Raw genomic sequence first — 12,119 nt, forward strand, 5'->3', positions numbered from 1 at the left:
TTCTGAATTGGTTGACGGACAGTCCATACAGACTCTAGACAGAGCTCCTCTGTTCATACTATCGAGGTCATACCACGAACCTATCCAGAAGCTATACCACGCTATGATCAAATCAGACTCTGGACGGGCCCTGATCAGACTTTCCATGCAGTAGTTAGTAATTCCAGACTCTGCAGAAAGATCGCGTTTATCACCCCTTGCGCGACCGTAGTCGGTCTGGTCGCAGCTGGATTGGGTTGCGCACCTCATCCTGGGGAGAGACATTGTCGAGTACTTTACTCGATCAAATTGTACTATTCGCAACGCAATGCCCCTATTGAGGGCATGAAACTTTTATGCAAATGTGCTTTTTAAAGAATTGTATATAATAGTTTATAATAATTTCATTAGTTATGTTGGGTTGGGGTCAGCAATAGCAGTGCGGGAAAGAATGGTTCCAATATATGAGTCACTCTACATAATAATATCCTACCCGATGAACTGTCCACTGATAATTGTTGCTGCGAGAGAGCATCCTGGTCGATTTCATCTGATGACAAGGTCATTTTACCATTTGATTGGACATCCTGAGATGATGTGGACAAGGATTCAGTGTCTGGAGTTGTGAAGGAATATTGCGTGTCATAGATTATGACCTTGGACAGCACAGCTGAAAAGGTACAACAGACTGTTATAATAGATTAGAAAGGTCGTCAGGATCTGATCACTTTCTTGATGAACAAAAATTTATGTGTTGTTGCTCTGATAATCACTTAGAAAGCCTAAATTAACCACTTATGTCAATAATTTTGCGCAGTGGTCAAAGAAAACGTAATCTGGCCAGAATCTTGCAATATTATTGCAATTGAATTGTCAACCTGATGAAAACCATCAACTTTATAGTGCCATACGCCCAATTACAAGAAAATATTATTCACAGGATTTATGACAATAAATAATTGGAGAAAGCCTGCAAAAGGAGCAATCAGTGTATGGAGCGACAGATTAAGAAGAATTCTATTTTTATAGAGAATTTGAAAAATGAGATAGGAAAAAAATGACGATACATTTCAACAACAAGTAAGACACATTGGTCATTAAAAAAAATGAAAATATATTTTATTCTTTTCCAAACCAATTCAAAATTATTTGTGAACAAAGAAAGCCGTCCGTGTCATGCAAAAACAACTGTCGAAGAGCTGGCAAAGTTTGAAATCTGACACTTGTTAGTCCATTTTGAAACTATTCAACCCTTTTTGATGCTTTAAAAAAAGTCCACTGGCCAACACATGTAACAAAAAACCTCAAAATTTTTTGTGCTTAAATGTATATTACTAAACTATCAACATCAGAAGAGGGAAAAAATGTTGCTTACAAGGCTTCTCTGCCACGTCAATCGAAAAAGCATTTAACAAAAAAAATAAAATGAACTGCAAAACTTAAAAATATTGACCTGAACAGGAGGACGCAAAGAAGTGAACTTTTTGTCCTGGTTTCTAAAATTTTCAGAAATTTTAGAACTTAAAATAACACGAAAGCCAGCTTGGGAACTCTTATGTAGCTTAGTATCCCCTTGGCTCATCAAATTGATGCCGTTTTGACAGCTCGAAGTCACAGGAAATATTTGTGAAAGAATCTTACAAGAAAAGGGAACAAGTCAGTCAAAAAAGACAATATAAAGAGCTTGAATTTATTTAAAATTCCTAGACCTGGCCAGTAGACAAAATTAAACTTTTCATCTAAATAAATGATATACAAAAAGTTTCAGTAAATTTTGTGAAAGAAATGAAACGCCTTTACACTGTGGATATGTATTTTCGGTTAAAACGTTGAGAATTCATGTCTTTCAAGGAAAACAAGAAAAGAGAGCTCTTAGCGTCGGATAGAAATATGCACGAAATAAAATATATACATGAATTAAAAGAAAAGAGGACGCAAACACAATATAAGCAGTCACAAAATGAGCTCAGCAAAAAATATCAACGATACTAAAAAGTAAAATATTTTTCCTGAAAATGAACAGTGCAATATTAAACCTTACTCAGCAAACCCACTGCAGTCTAAAATGATATCTTATTGGCACACTGAGCGAAAACAACACAAAAATGTTGAAATGAATGCTTAGAGAATTTTCAAAATTAATGCATACATCGATGCTGAATTAAAAAACAAAACTTGCACGATAGCGCGAACTTAGTTTTCATATACCAAAAAAATTCGACCAAGAAAACTCAGGAGTGGAGAAGCTCTGTTTGGATGTTTATCTGGAATTTCTGAAGAACTATTTATCAGATATTTCGACGCATTTCAAAAACTGTCAAATCATGCAGCGAGAGAATTAGCATTGAACTTTGTTTTTGCTTCATCAACGCAATGCAAAAACTGATTTGAACTGATTTGAAAAGAACAAAATAGATATTACTTTGGTTTCCAATCCCTTGAAAAATTTATCCCCTTAAAAGCATATTTTATATTATTATCAATTATGTCCCATTACACCTTGATAGAAGAGACCAAGGAGCAGATTATGGAAAATCTATAGGAGAAAGTAAGAGTGCTTCGACAACAAAGTAAGGTTACCGACCAAAAGGTTAGAGACTTGGAAAATTTTGTCGATTAACTTGGCGATAGACTCCGCGATCACGAAGCGCATACACGAAAAGATAGTGTGCGAATCGTAAACCCACCCTTCGACGCCAGTAAAAACGAAACATTGGCAGAGGAGATCATAAATGTTTTTGAAAAATGTTTAGATATTAAATGCATAACAAAGACTGGATAAGTGGCGTATCATGTTGTCCCTTCTCGCAAACCATTACCAGGGGGAATTATGTCCACTGGGATCACTAAGTTCGTTCAATTTCATAAGAAGGAATTAGTTATGAAAAACAGACGATTTAAAAGGTTAAAAAAGCCGTTGAATGAAAAAATATATCTATCAATGAGCCTCTTGATCCTGTAGAACAAAGTATATTCTCCGAAGCGTAAAGACGTGGGCTTATTGTGACGCCAATAAATAGAAAATTTTCAGTATTATGTTTTAAAACTGGCAGCGCTGAAAAAAAATTTCTGCATATGGACTATCTGAATGATCTCGACAAGTAGAAAAATCCTATCAAAAAGCAAGCTCGGCAAAACATCAATAGCACTCGAGCTTGGAAGCAAACTCATGATCGCATGGAGGAGGCCAGGTTGCCAGCTGAAAGCTATAAAAATATAACCAGAAGGAAAAAGGCAACTGATTAACGAAAACTTCCTAGCTGAAGCATAAAAAGGAAGAAAAACTCTAACAAACTAAACTCAATTTTTGTGTTCTTGTTATGAAACGATATTGGTGTTGTCGTCTATGTAGGAGTCTCGGTTGAGCAATCTCAGGATATTTCTTGAACATTTTTGGCTTCGGTAAACTAGGTTTAGAAAAAAAACATAAAGGAGGGGTTGTATATTGTTTTTTTTCTGTTTAAGCAAAATTAAAGTAGATTTTTAGTTTTATATTTGTCAATGTTTTGTTCTGTGGCTTCGCGCAACGACAACATTGACAACAAGGTGTGTTTAGGAGATAGGATGTTTTTCTGCGATTTTTTCGGAAATACTTTTGAGAACACTTTGGAGAACAATTACAGAAGTATGTACAATTGTGTTCCTGCGACTTCCGCGGTGATACAATTGAACCTGAGGAAAAGGGTTTTTCTTCAAATTTCGCCAAAGACCAACATGTGATGAAATTTACTTTATGGTTTAGTAAAAAAAAATGAGACTTCCGCGATGTTTGACGTTTTTTTTATATGAGTAAAACAGTTTTTTTGACATTTTAAATGACTTCTTGATTTAGAAGAGCATCTTTTTTTCCTTATCACTATTGCAATGGTTTAGCGTGTGGTGTAAATTACACGAAAACTTCTATTTTCTCTCTACTGCAGAACATAAGATCACTGAGCAAAAATTTCAGAGAATTTAGTCATTTGGTCTGCAAAAAAGGACCTTTGGTGGTAGCTTTAACTGAAATTACCAATACGAAATTGATTCAAATATAAAATTATTTAAAATTCCTAGACCTGGCCAGAAGAAAAATTTAAACTTTTCATCTAATTTAAAGATATACAAAAATTTCAGTAAATTATGTGAAAGAAATGAAACGCATTTACATTGTGGATATGTATTTTCGGTTAAAACGTTGAGAATCCATGTCTTTCAAGGAAAACAAGCAAAGAGAGCTCTTAGCGTCGGATAGAAATATGCACGAAAAAAAATATATACTTGAAATAAAAGAAAAAAGGACGCAAACACAAAATAAGCAGTCACAAATTGAACTCAGCAAAAAATATCAACGATACTATAAAGTAAAGTTTTTTTCCTGAAAATGAACAGTGCAATGCTAAACTTTACTCAGCAAACCCACTGCAGTCTAAAATGATATCTTAATGGCACACGGAGCTCAAACAACATAAAAATGTTGAAATGAATGCTTAGAGAATTTTTAAAATTAATACATACATCCATGCTGAATTAAAAACAAAACTTGCACGATAGCATGAACTTTATTTTTATATACCAGAAAAGCAGGCAAAAAAATTAAAATCGAAACCAAAAAAAAGTTTTAAGCAAAAACGTAAAAATTGCAAAAATTTGAATGAATTCTTGCGAGATTTATTCTCTGAAATGTCTTTGCGCACATAAAAACTATCTAATATTCCAAAACCAAGTCCCAGAAGAGTTTCAAAAAACCCTGAAGTTCTAAATGGCAAAAGTTTCCAAACACTTGCTCATTTATGGGATTTTGATGTATTCAAGCCGGCTTCTATCCCGCCAAGACACGAAAAAATAATTACGTTGCCGGCTAGCATGCACCTAATTGACAAAAGAAAATACCTTATCGACAAGAAAATAACAATAATCTTATATCAAATTTTATTAACTTCTTACAAGATTTCTTAAATTTTAGTTTACTTCTTTAAATTGAACCAAGTCAAAGCGTTTCAAAATTATTGTAAAATTTGCAAAATTTCCAGTAGAAAATTGAGAGATTTTGTAAAATCTGTCACCGTTTTCTCTGTTTAGGTTGCTATTACCGATACATCTGGCTATAAAACAGACCGACATTTATGAAAATCCATACACAAGGCCTCCCCATTGTGTGCACAACTTCAAAAAAAAATAATAAATTAAACACCACACAACTCAAACCTCTAAAAGTGACCAGTTCATAATAAATTTAGGCCTTCTATGCTATTCCAGTGAAAAAATATGCAAAAAGGCACAATAATATCTACTCGACCAAGAAAACTCAGGAGTGGAGAAGTTTTAAAACTGGCAGCGTTGAAAAAGAGTTTTTGCATATGGACTATCTGAATGATCTCGACCAGTACAAAAAACCTATCAAAAAGCAAGCTCGGCAAAACATCAATAGCACTCGAGCTTGGAAGCAAACTCATGATCGCATGGAGGAGGCCAGGTTGCCAGCTGAAAGCTATAAAAATATAACCAGAAGGAAAAAGGTAATATATTAACAAAAATTTCCTAGCTGAAGCATAAAAAGGAAGAAAAACTATAACAATCTAAACTCAATTTTTGAGTTCTTGTTATGAAACAATATTGGTGTTGTCGTCTATGTAAGAGTCTCGGCTGAGCAATCTCAGGATATTTCTTGAACATTTTTGGCTTCGGTAAACAAGGTTTTGAAAATAACATATAGGAGGGGTTGTATATTGTTTTTTTTCTGTTTAAGCAAAATTAAAGTTGATTTTCAGTTTTATATTTGTCAATGTTTTGTTCTGCGGCTTCCGCGCAACGACAACAAGGATAACAAGTTATGTTTAGGAGATAGGATGTTTTTCTGCGATTTTTGCGGAAATACTTTTGAGAACACTTTGGAGAACAATTACAGAAGTATGTACAATTGTGTTCCTGCGACTTCCGCGGTGATACAATTGAACCTAAGGAAACGGGTTTTTTCTGCAACTTTTAGCAAAGACCAACAGGTGATGAAATTTATTTTATGGTTTATTCAAAAAAATGAGACTTCCACGATCTTTGACGACTTTTTAAATGAGTACAACAGTTTTTTTGACATTTTAAATGACTTCTTGAATTAGAAGAGCTTGCTTTTTTCTTTATCACTATTGCAATGGTTTAGCGCGCGATGGTGTAACTTACACGAAAATTTCTATTTTCTCTCTACTGCAGAACATAACGTCACTGAGCGAAAAGTTCAAAGAATTTAGTCATTTGGTCTGCAAAAAGAACCTTTGGTGGTAGTTTTAACTGAAATTACCAATAAGAAATTGATCCAAGTAGAAAATTATTTAAAGTTCCTAGACCTGGCCAGAAGACAAATTTAAACTTTTCATCTAAATTAAAGATATACAAAAATTTCAGTAAATTATGTGAAAGAAATGAAACGCATTTACATTGTGGATATGTGTTCTCGGTTAAAACGTTGAGAATCCATGTCTTTCAAGGAAAACAAGAAAAGAGAGCTCTTAGCGTCGGATAGCAATATGCACGAAATAAAATATATACATGAATTTAAAGAAAAGAGGACGCAAACACAATATAAGCAGTCACAAACTGAGCTCAGCAAAAAATATCAACAAAACTATAAAATAAAATTTTTTCCCTGAAATTGAACAGTGCAATGCTAAACTTTACTCGGCAAACCTACTGCAGTCTAAAATGATATCTTATTGGCACACTGAGCGAAAACAACACGAAATTGTTGAAATGAATGCTTCGAAAATTTTCAAAATTAGTGCATACATCCATGCTGAATTAAAAAACAAAAATTGCACGATAGCATGAACTTAGTTTTCATAAACCAGAAAAACAGGCAAAAAAATTAAAATCGAAACCAAAATAAAAATTTATTGTACAAAAGTAAAAAAAAGTCAAAATTTGAATAAATTCTTGCGAGATTTATTCTCAGATACGTCTTTGCGCACCTAAAAACTATCTAATAATCCAAAACCAAGTTTCAAAAAAGCTTCAGTACAACCTGAAGTTCTAAATGGCAAAAGTTTCCAAACACTTGCTCATTTATGGGATTTTGATGTATTCAAGCCCGCTTCTATCCCGCCAAAAAACGTAAAACTAATTACATTGCCAGCTAGAATGCACCTAATTTACAAAAGAAAATATGTTATCGACAGGAAAATAACAACAATCTTATTTTAAATTCTATTAACTTCTCACAAGATTTCTTAAGTTTTCGTTTATTTCTTTAAATTGAACCAAGACAAAGCTTTCAAAATTATTGTAAAATTGGCGAATTTTCCTGTAAAAGATTGGGAGAATTTGTAAAATCTGTCACCGCTTTTTGTGTTTAGGTTGCTACTACCGATACATTGGGCTAGAAAACAGACCGACATTTATCAAAATTCATACACAAGGCCTCCACATTGTGTGCACAACCTCAACAAATAAATAATAAATTAACCACCGCACAACTCAAACCTCTAAAAGTGACCAGTTCATAAAAAATTTAGGCCTTCTATGCTATTCCAGTAAAAAAAAATATGCAAAAAGGCTCAATAATATCCATTCGACCAAGAAAACTCAGGAGTGGAGAAGTTTTAAAACTGGCAGCGTTGAAAAAGAGTTTGTGCATATGGACTATCTGAATGATCTGGACAAGAAGAAAAAGCCTATCAAAAAGCATGCTCGGCGAATCGTCAATAGCACTCGAGCGTGGAAGCAAACTCATTATCGCATGGAGGAGGCCAGGTTGCCAGCTGAAAATTATGAAAAATTTAACAAGAACGAAAAAGGCAACTGATTAACGAAAACTTCCTAGCTGAAGCATAAAAAGGAAGAAAAACTCTAACAAACTAAACTCAATTTTTGAGTTCTTGTTATGAAACAATATTGGTGTTGTCGTCTATATAGGAGTCTCGGTTGAGCAACCTGAGGATATTTCTTGAACATTTTTGGCTTCGGTAAACTAGGTTTTGAAAAAAAAACATAAAGGAGGGGTTTTATTTTGTTTTTTTTTTCTGTTTAAACAAAATTAAATTGATTTTTAGTTTTATGTTTGTCAATGTTTTGTTCTGTGGCTTCCGAGCAACGACAACAATGACAACAAGGTATGTTAAGGAGATAGGATGTTTTTCTGCGATTTTTGCGGAAATACTTTTGAGAATACTTTGGAGAACAATTACAGAAGTACGTACAATTGTCTTCCTGCAACTCCCGCGGTGATACAATTGAATCTAAGGAAACGGGTTTTTTCAGCAACTTTTAGCAAAGACCAACCGTTGATGAAATTTACTTTATGGTTTAGTCAAAAATGAGACTTCTGCGATGTTTGACGACTTTTTAAATGAGTAAAACATTTTTTTGACCTTTTAAATGACTTCTTGAATTAGAAGAGCGTGCTTTTTTTCTTTATCACTATTGCAATGGTTTAGCTTGCGATGGTGTAAATTACGCGAAAATTTCTATTTTCTCTCTACTACAGAACATAAGGTCACTGAGCAAAAATTTCAAAGAATTCAGTCATTTGTTCTGCAATAATGACCCTTTGGTGGTAGCTTTAACTGAAATTACCAACACGAAATTGATCCAAATAGAAAATTATCAGGAGGTTTTTTTATGCACTCGGAAAAAACGAGAAGGTGTTGTTGGAATCTACCTTAAACGTAATCCTGAATTTGATTTATTAACTTGAGAAATCAGCGATGCTACACAATGCTTTACCATTTTTGTACTTAACACTAAACCTCAATTTGCATTCACAATTGTGTACAAACCACCTGATTCAAAGAAGATTTTTTTCATTGAAATATTGAATTTACATCTAGACATTCTACCGAGAACTAAAATTGTACATCATGTTGTTTGCGGGGACTTCAAAATTATTCTGTTAAAACCTTCCTTCACGGCATCATGGTTAATAGAATATACATAGAGCTATGATTTTTCTCTGAAAAATCAGAAGCCCACAAGACAGGGAAGAACTTCTACTTCTCTAATAGATTTCTGCTTCGCCGATTTGAAACTTCACTGTGACGTCGACCAAACCGATATAACCAACCACTTCAGCGTTCTAGGCAAAACAGATATATTTAAGGTTGAAAAAATCCCATTTGAAAAGATTTTAATGAAAGAGTGAAAAAAACGTAAAAACGAAACTCACTTGAATCATTCTAAAAATTGGATTTCATTTGCTAGTTACAATTGTGAGGAAGAACTCCAAACTTGGAATACTAATGACGCTTTTGCATTGGTCAACAGTTTATTAAGTAAAGCTTTGTCAACGTTTTTTTTTCAAAAAAAAAGGAAAACTGAATCTAAAAAGAAACAAAAACAACGGTTGGATTACAAATAGCATCAAAAAAGCGTCGGCAAAAAATGAGGTTTTACAAATATTTCCTTTTTCGAAGAACCCAAAACTCTTAAGAACGCTAGAAAAACCAGCAAAACAAAGTTAAAAAACTAGTTGACGAATCGAAAAAAAAATATCAGAATCTTTTTAATGATACACTGAAACAGAAATCAAAGTTTTTTGAAATCTTGAAAAAAAATTAGGATATTGGAAACAATAACCAGCTAGCCCTGTGTAAATAACTTTAACGGCGATAGCATGAACACATATTTGGTTAATGTTGGTAAAATTTTTTGTTTTATTTTGTGTTGGTAAAAGTTCTCCCAACCCATATGAAACCAAAAAGTAATCATAAATGTAGTTCATCCTTTTTCCTGAGAAAAACAAGTCCTGTTGAAGTTGTTAGATGTATTAGTAGCCTTAAGAATAGTGGGTTTAAAAGGCAATGAGTTTCTTAAAATTGGTCAACTTCGAAATCAGTGATGTTTTATCTTATCTGATTAATCGAGCGATCTCGGAAAGAAAAATCCCACATGTTCTAAAATGTGAGTAAAATTAAAGTAATTCCATTATTTAAGTCAGGAAATAAACTAGATTGCGGCAATTATCGTCCTATATCTTTGATCCCTGTAATCAGCAAAAATTATGAAAGAATTTTGAAAACGAGAATAGTTTCTTTTCTAGAAAAATTTGGTCTCCTGCACTCCAAGCCATTTGGTAAGGGAAGCACTGTTAATGCAATTACAGATATAAATGAAAAAATCAGAACTGATAACAGCAATTAGAAAAGCATCTGCAAGTTCCTTGATTTAGGGAAATCAACCAGAACTGTTGATCACAGAGTGCTTCTAAAAAAGTCTGCAGACTACGGTTTAAGAGGACCAGTGTTAGCAAATTTGCAAGACTATATTTCCAACAGAACAAAATTTGTTATCGCTGCTGCCAAAAAATTACAAAAGACAGATACGGGTGATCCCCAAGGTTCTGTGCTCGGTCCTATTCTGTTTCTTATATTCTGTTGTTATGAATGCACAAGAAAGAGAAACTATTCACAGTTCCAAGTACAGAGGTTTGATAATTGATCGATAGCGCACTTAAAAGGAATTACAAAAGCTATAATATCATATGTGAGTACAAAAAGATATTTTTCAATGTAAGTACAAAAAGATATTTGGCTGAGTAGAATCTACATTACATGCATTCAACCAGTTAATCATTACGGAGTATTAAACTATGGAACAACCACTAAAACAAAGACCATGAAAAATGAAAATTACCAAAGATTCATTTGGAGAACTATATTTAATTTGAAGAGAATCGATTTAGTAGAAACTTTCAGAAAGAAACATAAACTATGCACTGTGGGGGAACTCCTTTTATACGAATTTTGTAAAGTTCTCATAAAAACATAAAATAAGGAAATACGCGAAACATAACAATTCTATATGGAAATTTTAATGAAGAAAAGGTTAGGTTACTACAATCAGATAAAAAGAAGAATCCGGTTAAAATTAGGCCAAAACAACCAAAGAAAATACAAACATGAAACATAACAGGGTGAAGCGACTTACTAGTAAAGTTGTAATTTTAGGAAAAAGCGTAATAAACCAGTTTTAAGACTGCATTTTGTAACCGCCAAATCGGTCTTACAAAATTTTTGGGACAATTACATATGCGCTACCGAAGATCTTTTTTGCTCCTTTTGGTGAAAAATAGGTTAATCAATATTCGATTAAGATAAAAAGAACTGATTAAACTTTAAATCTGCTCACTCGAGTCGTCTTTATACAGGCTTCTCGAGCCTTTGATGTCCTTGCAAGTATGTTCTTGTTAATGTTCTTGAAAATAATTTATTGTTAATATATTGTTCTTCCTCGGTGTTTTTTTTCTGTAAAACATTGACTGCATAAAGCGCGTCAAAAACTCCAGGTGTTAAATGCATATTTGAAATATTACACTTATATAAAATGCTCTCATTGCTAGTGGTTGCGCCGTACTCGCAAGATACATTTGGCTAAGAAGATTCAAAATAGCAAATTTTTAGCAGGCCTTAATGATTGAAATGGAGGCAGATTTATTAAGGCATGACCTGAAGTTAACTGGAAAAGCATTGTGCAAAACTTATATCGGTCACGAACTCGTCTACATTACTTTACGAATGGGCACCATCACATTTTTACGGACGCTACAGGCATGCTTACTCAATAATACACTCGAAAATCTGCCTTGATTTAATTTGACATACGAGATTCCTCAATCATGCTTTCCTCAACTTCCATATTTTAATCTCCTCAAATGTATTAGATGTTTTTTCACGTACATTACAAATGATTGACAAATTACAGCACAAACTTCTGCTTAACTGTACTCAGTTCAAAAAGATATCCCAGGCTTTTTAATTGAAAATTGTCAGTTTCTATGCCTCTCTTTAGAAAGTACAATTTCTGATAAATTATTTCAAAAGATTACTCTAGAAAAATTTTAAGCAGCTCAGAAGAAAACAACAAAATAATCGCCTGTTAAAAATGTATGAAGATGGAGGAACATAGTAGCTAAAAAGATATTTATTTTCAGAGTATTGCTTTCTTTAAATTGGTCATTTTCGGAACAAACATCTCAAATCGAGCCCAGCTGCTGCATCGCAAATCTGTTAAACATTAAAGTTTATTAGAGAGGAGCAATTATTTATCATTCAGAAGGACCAAAATACCGCAGGCATCGTTATCAATCTCACTAAAGCTTTCAACTCCATTTCATAACAAATTTTCCTTAATAAAACTTCATTTATAAAAATCAACAATTGCTCTCTTAATTTCTCTTC

The 12,119-nt window shown here is 33.4% G+C and overlaps 1 protein-coding gene across 8 annotated transcripts in view; it reads right to left on the reverse strand.

Moving 5' to 3' along the window:
• LOC142337186 (uncharacterized) overlaps window positions 1-12,119 on the reverse strand; it is a 57,339-nt gene that overhangs the window by 23,565 nt on the left and 21,655 nt on the right. For all 8 annotated transcript variants that reach the window (XM_075386315.1, XM_075386313.1, XM_075386312.1 and 5 more), the window contains exon 4: window positions 473-649. In XM_075386315.1, the coding sequence (XP_075242430.1) occupies window positions 473-649 (177 nt within the window). The remainder of the gene's footprint in view (window positions 1-472; window positions 650-12,119) is intronic.

This window comes from Convolutriloba macropyga, chromosome 3 (genome assembly GCF_964194025.1).
Source record: "Convolutriloba macropyga chromosome 3, txConMacr16.3, whole genome shotgun sequence".
In the NCBI taxonomy this organism is placed as follows: Eukaryota; Metazoa; Xenacoelomorpha; order Acoela; family Convolutidae; genus Convolutriloba; species Convolutriloba macropyga.